Consider the following 14101-nt stretch of genomic DNA (forward strand, 5'->3'; position numbering starts at 1 on the left):
TTTGCATGGAATATATTTTCCCATCCTTACACTTTCAGTCTATATGTGTTTTTAGGTCTGAAGTGGGTTTCTTGTGAACAACATATATATGGGTCTTGTTTTTGCATCCATTCAGCCAGTCTGTGTCTTTTGGTTGGGGCATTTAATCCATTTACATTTAAAGTAATTATTAATATATATGTTCCTATTGCCATTTTCTTAATTGTTTGGGGTTGATTTTGTAGATCTTTTTTCTTCTCTTGTATTTCTTGACTATGTAAGTCCCTTTAACATTTGTTGTAAAGCTGGTTTGGTGGTACTGAATTCTCTTAACTTTTGCTTGTCTGAAAAGCTTTTTATTTCTTCATCAATTCTGAATGAGATCCTTGCCTAATTTGGTTAGTCTTTTAAAATTTTAACCATTCTAATAGGTGTGTGACAGTATTTCATTTTGTTTTAATTTGCATTTCCCTTATGACTCTCTCTTCACATGTTTATTTGCCATCCATATATCTTCTTCAGTGACATGTCTATTCAAATCTTTCACTCATTTGTTGTTGTTGTTGGATTATTTCTTTTATTATCAATTTTTAGCATTATGTATATATTCTGGATACAAGTTCTTTATCAGATACATGACTTGCAGATATCTTCTTCCACTATGTGGCATTCTTTTTAATTTTCTTAAGATTCTCTTTAGAAGAGAAGATGCTTCTAATTTTGATGAAGTCCAATTCATCAGTGTTCTCTTTTATGGATTTTACCTTTATTGTTGTATCTAATAAATCTTTGATTATTCCAAGGTCACAAAATGGTTTTCCTATGCTTTCTTTGTGAAGTTTTACAGTTTTAGATTTTATAGGTAGATTTTTGATCCATTTTGAGTTAATTTCTGAAGAGTGCAAGATGGAGATCAAAGTTCATTTCTGCATATGGGTATACAATTGTTCCAGCACCATTTGTTGAAAAGATTGGCTGTCCCTTTTCCACTGAATTGTCTTTGCACCTTTACTGAAAAGCAGTTTCCCATATATGCATAGGTTTATTTCTGGATTCTATCTGCTCTCTTGATGTATATATCTATCTTTCTGTAACAGTTAGTGATTCAGTAACTCACTGAATGCATGCATGCTCAGTGTTGTATGACTCTTTGCAATCCCTTGGACCCACCAGGCTCCTCTGTCATGGGGTTTCTCAGGCAAGAATACTGGACTGAGTTGCCATTTCCTTCTCCAGGGGATCTTCTGAACCCAGGGATCGAATCGTGTCTCCTTTATTGGCAGGTGGATTCTTTACCACTGAATCACCAGGGAAGCCCTCCTTTTTAAATTAGGTGGCTTTTATTTCTTTTCACACTCCACTGTAGAAGAGAAGTGATGAGAGCAGACATCTTGTTTCTGGTTGCAATGGGCAAGCATTCAGTCTTTTACCATTAAAAATGGTGTTAGCTATTGGTTTTTCATAGATTCATTAATTAGGTTGAGGGCGTCCTTTTCTATTTTAGATTGTTGAGGCTTTATCAGGAATGTATGTTGAATCTTGTCAAATACTCTTTCTATGTCTACTGAGATGATCATATAGTTTTCTTTTTCAGTTGGTAAATATAGTGTATTATATTGATCTTTGGATATAAAACACAACTTTGCATTCCTGGGATAAACTTCACTGTCATGACGAATTATTCTTTTGATATTGGTTGTACTCAATTTAGGCAGAGGAAACAGAGATCAAATTGCCTTTTCTAAATCCAACTTGAATATCTGGAAGTTCTTGGTTCAGGTACTGTTGAAGCCATGCTTGGAAAATTCTGAGCATTATTTTGCTAGCGTGTGAGATGAGTGCAACTGTGTGGTAGCCTGAACATTTTTTGGCATTCCTTTCTTTGGGATTGGAATGAAATGTGACCTTTCCCAGTCCTGTGGCCACTGCCAAGTTTTCCAAATTTGCTGGCATATTAACAGCATCATCTTTTAGGATTTGAAATAGCGCAACTGGAATTGACTTACCTGGTGGCTCAGCTGGTAAAGAATCTGCCTGCAATGTGGGAGACCTGGGTTTGATCCCTGAGTTGGGTAGAGCCCCTGGAGAAAGGAACAACTACCCATTCCAGTAATCCAACCTGGAGAATTCCATGGACTTATATGTATAGTCCATGGGGTTGTAAAGAGTTGGACATGATGGAGCGACTTTCACTTTCAACTGGAATTCCATCACCTCCACTAGCTTTGTTAGTAGTGATGCTTCCTAAGGCCCACATGACTTTGCATTCCAGGAGGTCTGATTCTAGGTGAGTGATCACACCATCATGGTTATCTGGGTCATGAAGATCTTTTTTGTATAGTTCTTCTGTGTATTCTTGCCACCTCTTCTTAATATCTTCTGCTTCTCTTAGGTCCATACCGTTTCTGTTCTTTATTGTGCACACCTTCGCATAAAATGTTCCCTTGGTATCTCTAATTTTCTTGGAGAGATCTCTAGCTGAATTTAGAAAAGGCAGAGGAACCAGAGATCAAATTGCCAACATCCATTGGATCATCAAAAAAGCAAGAGTTTCAGAAAAATATCTACTTCTGTTTTATTGATTACGCCAAAGCCTTTGACTGTGTGGATCACAATAAACTGTGGAAAATTCTGAAAGAGATGGGAATACCAGATCACCTTACCTGCCTCCTGAGAAATCTGTATGCAGGTCAAGAAGCAACAGTTAGAACTGTTAGACATGGAACAATGGATAGCTTCCAAATTGGGAAATATGTCAAGGCTGCATATTGTCACCCTGTTTATTTAACTTATATGCAGAGGACATTATGTGAAATGCCAGGCTGGATGAAGCACAAGCTGGAATCAAGATTGCAAGGAGAAATATCAATAACCTCATATATGCAGATGACACCACCCTTATGGCAGAAAGTGAAGAGGAACTGAAGAGCCTCTTGATGAAAGTGAAAGAAGAGACTGAAAAAGTTGGCTTAAAGCTCAACAATTTAGAAAACTAAGATCATGGTATCTGGTCCTATCACTTCATGGCAAATTGAATAGGAAACAGTGGAAACAGTGACAGACTGTACTTTTTTGGGCTCCAAAATCACTGCAGATAGTGACTGCAGCAATGAAATTAAAAGATGCTTGCTCCTTGGAAGAAAAGCTATGATAAACCTAGACAGCATATTCAAAAGCAGAGACATTACTTTACCAACAAAGGTCCATCTAGTCAAAGCTATGGTTTTTCCTGTAGTCATGTATGGATGTGAAAGTTGGACCATATAGAAGGCTGAGCCGAAGAATTGATGCTTTTTAACTGTGGTGTTAGAGGAGACTCTTGAGAGTCCCTTGGACTGGAAGGAGATCCAACCAGTCAATCCTAAAGGAAATCAGTCCTGAATATTCATTGGAAGAACTGATGCTAAAGCTGAAGCTCCAATACTTCAGCCACCTGATGTGAAGAACTAACTCATTTGAAAAGACCCTGATGCTGGGAAAGATTGAAGGCAGGAGGAAGAGAGGATGAGAGGATGAGATGGTTGGATGGCATCACGGATTCGATGGACATGAGTCTGAGAAAGCTCTGCAAGTTGGTGATGGACAGGGAAGCCTGGCGTGCTGCAGTCCATGGGGTCAAAAAGAGTAGGACAGGACTGAGCGACTGAACTGAACTGAACTTTACTCAATTTGTTACAACTGTGTTTAGAATTTTGGATCTATGTTCATTAGCCTATGATTTTTCTCTTCTAATGTCTGTTAGATTTAGATATCAGGGTAATGTTTTCTTCATTAGAATGAATTAGGAAATGCTACTTTATTTTCAGTTTCTTAGAAGAATTTTGTAGAACTGGTAATATGTTTGCAATACAGGCACAGTTTAGCGGGGTGCCTCTGGCTCAGAGTCTCTCACAAGTATACCTCTTGGTGAGCCATGGCTGTAGTCCTCCAAGGGGAAAATCTGCTTCCAAGCTTATTCACATTGTCCTTAGCAGACCTCAGATGATCTATTTTCAAGCTCATTGACATGCCTGTTAGTAATCCTCAAGTCCTTGCTGACTACAGACTAGAAACACTAGTTCCTGGCCATGTAGGCCTCTCCACAGGCCAGCTCACAAAATGGAAGGTGTATTTCCTTAGAGTGGAAGAGAAAGAGTGAAAGGGATCCCATACCCTTTTTGTAACCTTATTCCAAGTGATTAATAAGCAAATCAACAAGTCCAGCCCACCCACAAAGAGAAGGGATTTCACAAGAGTGTGATAACTAGGAGGTAGGCCTTATCAGAGAACATTTTAGAGTCTGCCTACCATAGTTGTTCATGACAGTAACTTATTATCCTTCTAATATATATAGAATCTTTAGTGATGATAGCTCTCTCTTCCTTACTTAGGTAATTAATCTTCTTTTTTTCCTGACCTAGAAGTTGGTCAATCTTATTGATCCTCATAAAGAGCTTTTGGTTTCACTGTTTTTGTTTTTTCCTGTTTTTTCTTTTATAAATTTCCACTCTAATCTTTATTATTCCTTTCCTCTGCTTATTTTGGGACTCATTCACCCTTTTTTTCTGTTCTCTAAGATAGATCTTTCTTCTTATAACATAGAGTTTACTGCTCTAATTTCCCCTAAAGTATTACTTTAATGGCATCCAACAAATTTTGACATGTTGTGTTTTCACTTTCATTCAGTTGAAAATACTGTCTAGTTTCCTTTCTGATTTTGTCTTTGATCATGGATTATTTTAAAGTGCTAACAAAACAGCTGGACATGACTTAGCGTTTAAACAACATTTAGTTTCCAAATATTTCAGAATATTCCAGAGATTTCTCTGTTATGGATTTCTAGTTTAATTCCATTGTGGGTCAAAGAACACACTCTTTATGATTTGAATCTTTTTAAATTTAATAAGACCTTTTCTATGGCCCAGAAGATGATTTATCTTGGTAAATGTTCCATGCATACTTGAAAAGAATGTGTATTCTGCTGCTGTTGGGTGTAGGATTATACAAATGTCAATTAGGTCCAGTTGGTTGATAGGATTGTTCAAGTCTTCTATACCTTTACTGATTTTCTCTTGTAGACTACATTTAAAAATGTTATAAAAATGCAATATCAGTGACAGAATTTGAACATTACTAAACTATTTTTATTTTATTAAAATGTTTTTCTTACTCTGGCACATACAGAAGCACAGGCAGAAATTTAGAGACCACAGAAATGGAATGAAATGAGACATGTAACTGTGATGCTGCACCTCTGAACAAATTTTGCTGTTTAAGAAAGTGCTCTTGAAACTGGGTTATTTTATCTTTCCCTGTCTGACCTTGTAAGCTACCTAATTGTGAAATGTGTTTTTATTCACAGTGTCTCTTAATATTTTATTCTTTATGCCAAGTTATGCGCCTGCTGCAGGCAAGACAGGCAACAAAACCTTCAACAGAATGAAAGAAATATAGGTGCTTCTAGCATAACACTGTTTATAAGTGTTCCTATTTTGACAGGACATATAAATACTTCTAAAAAAACCTTGCATTCCACAAAACTGTGTATAAAAATAATGGGTTATAGGGAAAATAGTATGGGACCATAACATTTGAAACACATTTAACTTTGTAACCAGAATACTAATAAAATAATAATAATCTCAATTAAAATGTTAGTATTCAGTAGATGTCCACTACCACTTGTACCCAGGATCACAGTTGATTTTTATAGCCTTAAATCTGCAAGAGATAGGTCCTTAAGGGCATATACCTCCAATAGATAACATTGTCATCAAAATCTAATTTGAATCTATGTTGTCTTCAACAGCACATTGTTTTTAAAAACAAGAGAAATGTCTTTTCCATGTCTTCATCTGCTCCCACAACTTCATCAGATAGGGTCACACTGTAAGGTAGAATACCAGTTCTTCAAGTCATTAAACCAGCCACTTCTTGCACTGCCACAATATTCTTAACTTAAGGCTTCCTTCTTTAACTTAAGAAAAATTAGCACTCAATTCTTTAAACTATTGATTTGCTGGGGGAAAAAATTATATATGAACCAATGATGTTATTTTCTTATTTGCCAACTGGGCACTAATTTGCATTACAGAAATATGTTGCAGCTGAAAACAGGATACTCCAGTTTTCTAACCTTGAAATGTGTGATTTTCCTAGTCATTTTCTTGGCAGCAGACAGTGCTGGGATTTAAATCCAGGATGACTGAAAGCATATTTTGTTGTTGTTTAGTCTCTCAGTTGTGTCTGACTCTTTTGCAACCCCATGGGTTATATGCTTCTAGTTTCCTCTGTCCGTGGAATCTCCCAGGCAAGACAACTGGAGTGGGTTGCCATTTCCTTCTTCAGGTGATCTTCTCAACCCAAGGATTGAACCCATGTCTCCTGTACTGGCAGACAGATTCTTAACCACTGAGCCATCAGGGAAGCAAATGCATATATACTGAGCATTTATATGCTCATATAAATACTTAGAACTCCTGTCTGTTCTAAGTACTGGAGACAGTGGTGAACATGACAGAGAAGGTTCCTGTGTTCGTGGGCTTTCCATTCCGGTGGGTGATACAGACAATAAACAGGTAAATCGACAAATATGGTAATGTCAGCGAGTGAGACTTGCTGTGAAGAAAATAAATGAGTGATAGGATATGGCATGAGGTGTAGAGGCTGGGTGGCCATTCTGTAAAGAGGTAACCTTAGATAGGATGATCAGGAAAGTCTTCTCTGAAAAGATGACTTTTGAGCCAAGACCTATCAGATGAAAAGGACTAGTCATGGGAAGATCTGGAGAAGACTCTCAGGCAGTGGGAACAGTAAAGGGACAGTAAGTCAAAGGCCTTAAGATGAGAGCAGGCTTAGTGTATCTAAGGAATAGAGTGAAAAGTGGCTGGGGAAGCTTCAGGGGTACCCCCAGGGCTGAGTGCCATGCCTCATGGCCATGCTGAGGTTGACCCAGCAGATCAAGCCACTTCTGCCTAACAGTTTCACATCCTCCATGCCTCAGATAGCCAGAGGCACCCCAAACACCTACAGACAAATCCAACTAAATGACCCTCATCTGAGTGCCAAGCCCAGGCAATAGAGCAGAACACACTGATTACCACAAAATGTCAGGCTGGTATGGAGCCAGATGAGTTTGGCATCTCCGAGGGAGTTGCTGAAATCTGACAACAGGATCCAACCAGAAATGGCCTGTGGGCCAGGAAGAGAGGGCTGGAGCAAGGCTTCTTGGGAGGCAGCCTGGGACAGCTGGAGCAGAATGACGGCGCAGAACGGGAGAGATGGGGTGGGTCCTGAGGGAACGACTGATGGCAGTGAAGGAAAGACTCTTCAAGTTCCTTCTGTCAGTCTTGGGTGCCATACACACTTACCTGGATGAACCGGTGACTTTCCAACTAGTCTAGCAGAATAGCCAGGAGCAGGGCTTCACTATTTTTGCAGAATCTTAGCTTACCCAGGCTGGTTCCAATTCTGCTGCCATAAACTTTAATGTTGCTTTGGAATATTTCTCTACATGATCTCTGTTTTTAATACAAATACATCTTCTCAGAAGGATCTCACCTTCCTTCATGAAGAGAAACTTTTCATTTGCTTTTTTGATATTGTAGTTAGCACAATACTGGGAAGATCTTTCACCTTCTCAAGATGGATCTGTACTGCAAGGCCAGGCCTCCGTCAGGGGGAGCGTCTCACATAGCTTAATGCCACAGTAGGACACAAGCTTTTCTGACGCCAGCCAGCAGTTCATGGTGCCAAAATGACACCAACACTCTGGGTTTTATGTTTCAGGTGATGAAAGATGAGAAACTAGGCATGCTGCTTACCTGTTCTTCCTGCAGCGAATTGTGAAGCCAAGAAAGAAGGCTATGAGGAGAAGTCCACAGCTTAGGAAAGTCCAAACAATACCCAAAAGGGCAGGAGACAATGAAGAAATGGTCTTACTGCTGTGGTGGGAAGAGGTCTGAGAACAGAATGAAGAGAGGCTGTTAGAAATGAAGCTCTTCTATAGGTCAAACATGAACTGCCCCAATTACCTCCAGAGTTGGGACACAGGTGTCCTGCATAAACATCTACCCCTCCCACCTCCACCACCACTCTCATTAACAACAATAACAACAACATGTATATCTAAGCAGCAGCCCTGACACCCCATGGCTGCTCACTTACAATTGTAGTTCTGCAGAGATCATGAAGGGGTCTACGTTCCAGCTCCTGACCAGAAAAACCATCACACAATTCAGAGCAGTTTATTTCAGGCTCCATGTCATCATATGCCCCTCTTGGTATGTGCCTATTTACAGTCTTGGTTACCCACTTGTAGGTAACCAGCAGATCTTTGACTAAAACACAACAGCAACTCAGATCTTTCCTTCAGAGGCGCCATTTTGGAGCTGGATCCTGGCTCAGAATCTTGGATGAACAATCCATGCAGGTGGAAGCACAGAGTTATTTCACTAGGCTCCTACATCAGACACCTTCCAGGCTCTCCTGGTCCCTTGCTGCCAGCGCAGACCACATGAGTCAAGAGTGGACATCTTAGTAACCATTAGGTCACACAAAGCGATGATTCTAGCTTGCCACCAGATGGCAGTCACTGCTCCAAGTACTCTCACACAGGTCCTGAAGGAGAGGAAAGCAATTAAACCTGTTAATAAATAAATGTTTTATTTATATACATATAATTTACTCAAATAAACACAAACATATACATATATGTAAATGGATTATTACAGAGGTTTTAAAATATTTTATACATTTAACTATAATAGCTATATTTTTATTAGATATAGTTATGTATAATACATTCTTATATATAACAAAGGTTTAGGCGAGCGAGCGAGTGAAAGTCACTCAGCTGTGTTTGACTCTGCAACCCCATGGACTGTAGCCTACCAGGCTCCTCTGTCCATGGCATTTCCCAGGCAAGAATACTGGAGTGGGTGGCCATCCCCTTCTCCAGGGAATCTTCCTGATCCAGGGATTGAACCTGGGTCTCCTGCATTGCAGACAGATTCTTCACCGTCTGAGCCACCAGGGAAGCATATTTTTATTTTCCATAATTATACATAATACATTCTTATATACAACAAAAGTTTAAAATACAATATATATTTAAATAAATATATTTCAAAACCTCTTTAATAAACAATACTTTTAAAACAAAGATAAAGCACATCTAACAATTTATAGATACAAAGCTCTACAGTCCCTCTTCAGATCCTTTCATGGCCCAGCACTACAAAAATTTTAGTTTACATATGTGAGCACATCTTCCCTTTTATCCCTACTAGGAATGCCCCCTGGCCTTCCAAGATCTTTCTATGCACCTCAGGGATTAAGCTCTGTCTGGTCCTGGCTGACAGTGGGCTCAGCTGCCCCATAGTGTCTGCATACATTGTCTGTTGGTTGGTCCTGTGATGATCTATTCACTCAGCGAATGGAGGAACATTCTGTCTAGTCAGATGAAATCTCAGGATACGCAAACACTTTATCGAGTTTTTTACTCATTTGTTTTTAAAACTGTCAGACTACTAGAAAGGCTACTCAGGTAGTAAGTAGGGAGAGAAACTGAGGGTTCTAAAAATTCCCACAGAGTGAGCGAGTACCCATCTTTTCTCAGAAGATGACTACAATATGAACACTGTGATCTAAAAACAAGCTCTACCTTGCAGAACAAAAGTTGAAATGCAGAGAGGCTCAAATTAATCCCAGTAGAAAAGGCAGACACGTCCCCAATTCTTTAAAGCACCTATCTCTTAAGAAAAACAGATTTGAAATTCTACCAGTGGGAATTTTAAAGAGGATGCCACTCTGGTTTGTGTTTCTGGGACAGCTTAGCACATTTTTCTTTTACTATGGAGGAAAATTGGAAGAGGAAAAAATATCAATTATTTCAATAGCCACTGAATATAGGACTTGTGTTTAAGACAGAATAATAGTGACAGGTGTAGAATGCCATCTTTGGATTCTGCATACTTAGACATGAACAATATAGCACCAGGTGCTGCCCATATATTGGCCTCTCATATATTCCTGAATTATTTACCAGGCTCATTACAATGAAATCCCAAAAGAACTAAAAGCCACTACCTCCTGTCAAGACATTTAAATTCTTGTGCAGACTGGTCAGATTACTGAATGGAAAATTAAGAAGTATATATAAAAACATGACTGCTGCTGCTGCTGCTAAGTCACCTCAGTCGTGTCTGACTCTGTGCAACCCCATAGATGGCAGCCCACTAGGATCCCCCGTCCCTGGGATTCTCCAGGCAAGAACACTGGAGTGGGTTGCCATTTCCTTCTCCAAAAACATGACTATTTGCATCTTAATTTAGTTGAAATTTTAACCTGAAAATTTAATTTTAATTAATTAAAATTTAATTTAATTTTAATTGTCTTTTAATTGAAAAGACAATTTTTTTTTCTTTTTCTTAAAAGCTAGACATCCCCTACTATGTCTTCTAGCATACAGCAATATTAGAAGCCACAGGAAAGACTATACTGCATGATGGATTAAAAGAGACATTTTTCCTATATCACCCTTTTAATCATACTTGCAAATAAGTACATTTATATTTGAACCATTATTAAGTTCTTGTTTGTGTATCCTTATATCATACAGATGTGTGTTTATACATAAAACCTCATTTTGCTCTTGCAACTGTGTCATGTGAAGTAAACAAGACCATTCCTCATTTTCACAAAAGGAAACTTAAGAGCAGAAAAGTGGAGAAACTTGCTCCAAATCTGCAGAGATAGGACTCAAATCCTGGTGTTTACATTGCAAGGTCAGTGTCCTTCTGGTATACACCCTGGATGGGGCAGACATCCTGGACTGAGCTCACCCAAGAGGACACCAATGTCCTATTAAGTTTCTTTATGTTTAGTTCCTAGAGTCTCATATCTATGGGTTCTCTGGAGTGTGGCACACGACAGCATGTGTATACCAGTGACTCTCAACTAGGGCAATTTTGCACCTCCAGAGGCCATCTGGCAGATGTGGTTGTCAAAACAGAGGAGGGTGCTAGTGACATCTAGTAGGTAGAAGCCAAGGAGGCTGCTAAACATCCTACAATTCACAGAATGGTCCAAATAACAAAGACTAATCTATTCCCAAATGTCAATAATGCTAAGGTAGAGAAACCATGGTCAACACTGTGGATCTCAGAAGGAATAACAACCTTAAGCCCAAATCATCCTTGGGAGATTTTGTGAACATGATGGAATTGTCCATTTGAACAGATTTCTGAGTACATTCTAAAGGTCACTTGTGGACAGACTAACACAATGGTATGGAAATTTGAGCGCTAGGCCCCCCTACAATCAATGGCTACCCAGTGTCAGAGCTTTATAAACCATACTAGGCTCCACCATGGGGCAGGCTTTCAACTTCAATATTAGCACACATTCACAAAGATTCACACATGAGGAGCTGGTGAAACAGTGAATGGCTTAGTCACTGAAAGAAGAGAGTTGAATGATTTCAAAAACGTATTGAATGATTGGGAAAGTGGGTGGGAAGTGGTGTGTCAGAGGGGATAACAGTAAGGCATCTGACCATAAAATAGATAAAGAATCCAAGGCACAAAGAGAAAGGTGTGCCAGGCTCCTCCAAGAACACCCCCCTCCCCTGCCTCTCCCACTAAGTCTATAGACGTAAACTGTCTCGTTCACAGACAGTAGCAGATCCAAGACCATGGCAGGACTTTCAATTTAATTGACTGAATGTAGAATCCTGCCCAGTCATTAGGAAAACAGACACTGCATCAGCTATGCTGCTCCCAAGAGCAAGACAGTGCTTTATAGGTTTACAACTCTCAACCGCTCCCACATGTGTGTGTATTAGTCACTCAGACGTCCCCAACTCTTTGAGACCCCATGCACTGTAGCCCACCAGGCTCCTCTGTCCATGGGATTCTCCAGGCAGGAATACTGAAGTGGGTTGCCATTTCCTTCTCCCCAACAGCCCCCATATCTTTCCACAAAAATCTGCCCTATCCTTTTACACATTATTTCTGGCTATTGAAAAACTAGTCCTACAATTATTGTCCTTTAAAAAGTGGTTTTGCAGTTGGTAGAACTTCTGCTTCTGTTCATGAAGCATTAACTGCTATTGGAATTGCCTTCCTGCTATAACCAACTCAAAAACCAGATAAAATATCCGAAAAGCTCTTTTCAGATACTGGATAACAGATTTCACAGGACTTTGGAAAACAAATGAGGTGAAACTACAATTGACTGACAGAAAACAAAATATAAATAAACATTATCCCAATGACTATAACTGACCCCAAGTTACTGCCTGAAGGAAGTTTCCAGGCCAGGGTACAATAAGAGAAACTCAAAGAGAGCCTAGAAGTCTTGCTAAGGTAAGGAGAATAGACTGGAGTTATGGACATCAAGGCAAACAAATTTATGAGGTCGAGTAACAAAGAAGAGGGAGATACCAAGAAAGAGAGTGCTTTGGAAATCTGCTGGGGGACCCTCTCAGTCTTTTTCTGAGTATTGATCTAGGCAAAAGTGAGAGGAAACTATCTGAAGTGAAAGAAATAACCACTGATAGACAGTAGCTGAACAATTCCTGGAGTTCACACATGGTTGAAAATACTTTGTGTTCCCACCAACCAGAGCGGACAGATCTCATGATATACAGGATATTAGATAAAATTCTCAGGAAAAAAATGGAGCGAATAAACCCTAGACTAGAAACTACTCTAGACCTTCCCTCATAATGTTTAAAAGTAAGTCTTAAAAAGGATAAAATTTATCTACAAAAAACTTAACTGCAATCTAGAACAAAACCCAATGCTCATTAAAGGACTACAACAAGATCCAGCACTCAATAGCATAAAATTTAAAATGTCCATCATCAGTAAAAAATTACCAGGCATGCAAAGAAGCAAAAAGAAAAAAAGACCTATAACAATACATTTTAAAAAGTTTAATAATAACATACAGGAATAATAGAAATTATATAATTGGCACACAAGGACCTTAAAGCAACTATTATAAATATGCTCAAAGACATAGAACAGAACATAAACAAAATGAAAAGAGAAATGGAGAATATAAAAAATAGCCAAATAGGATTCTAGAGATTAAAACACAATTGTAAAATTGAAAATACAGTAGATTAGACACTGCAAAAATAAAACACTGCTTAGCTTAAAAACAAAAGAAATTATCCAAAATGAGGTATATAATTGATAAATACGGAGGTAGCCTCAGTGACATACTGAACAATAGAAAGTGGTATAACATACATGTAATTGGAGCTCTGGGAAAAAAAAGAGGGGAAATATTTGAAAGCAATAATGACCACACTTTTTAAACATTTAATGAAAAGGGTAAACCTACAGATTCAAGAAGCTCAACCAAACTCAGGCAGAAGAAACACTGAAACACCCAAACACACATACACCAAGACACATTACAATGAAATTACTGAAAACCAAAGATAAAGATAAAAATCTCTGATGCAGACAGATTTTGTATAGAGGAACAACAGTAATGCTTACAACAGATTTCTAATTTGAAATTATGTAAATCAGAAAAGAGTGGAATGAAAAAAGTCAATCCAGAATACAATACCCAGTGAAAATGTCTTCAGGAAATCAAGGTAAAATAAAGATATTTTCAGAAAAAGAAAGTCTGAGTGACATGCACTACAAGAAATGTTAGAGGAAGTCCTTCAGGCCGAAGGAAAATGATACCACATGCAAATCTGGAATAAAAGGTGCTGGAAATGGTGAGTGTATGGGCAAATAAAAAAGAATTGTGTTTCTTAATTTTTTAAGTTATGCTAATAAGGATGTGCCTATTAGAAAAGCACACACATACCAAATTCTTTACATTCATTATCAATCACCTATACTGCTACTGCTACTGCTAAGTCGCTTCAGTCGTGTCTGACTCTGTGCAACCCCATAGACGGCAGCCCACCAGGCTCCCCCGTCCCTGGGATTCTCCAGGCAAGAACACTGGAGTGGGTTGCCATTTCCTTCTCTAATGCATGAAAGTGAAAATTAAAAGTGAAGTCACTCAGTCATGCCTGACTCTTAACGACCCCATGGACAGCAGCCCACCAGGCTCCTCCATCCATGGGATTTTCCAGGCAAGAGTACCAGAGTGGGGTGCCATTGCT

At 38.9% G+C, this 14101-nt stretch overlaps 1 protein-coding gene across 4 annotated transcripts in view; it reads right to left on the reverse strand.

The window, feature by feature from the left end:
* GPR156 (G protein-coupled receptor 156) overlaps positions 1-14101 on the reverse strand; it is a 109867-nt gene that overhangs the window by 73353 nt on the left and 22413 nt on the right. For all 4 annotated transcript variants that reach the window (XM_055568303.1, XM_055568302.1, XM_055568301.1 and 1 more), the window contains exons 2-3: positions 8125-8577; positions 7782-7918 (exon numbers count right to left, since the gene is read on the reverse strand). In XM_055568303.1, the coding sequence (XP_055424278.1) occupies positions 7782-7918; positions 8125-8220 (233 nt within the window). In that variant the 5' untranslated portion in view covers positions 8221-8577. The remainder of the gene's footprint in view (positions 1-7781; positions 7919-8124; positions 8578-14101) is intronic.

Source organism: Bubalus kerabau, chromosome 2 (assembly GCF_029407905.1).
Source record: "Bubalus kerabau isolate K-KA32 ecotype Philippines breed swamp buffalo chromosome 2, PCC_UOA_SB_1v2, whole genome shotgun sequence".
Classification (NCBI taxonomy): domain Eukaryota; kingdom Metazoa; phylum Chordata; class Mammalia; order Artiodactyla; family Bovidae; genus Bubalus; species Bubalus kerabau.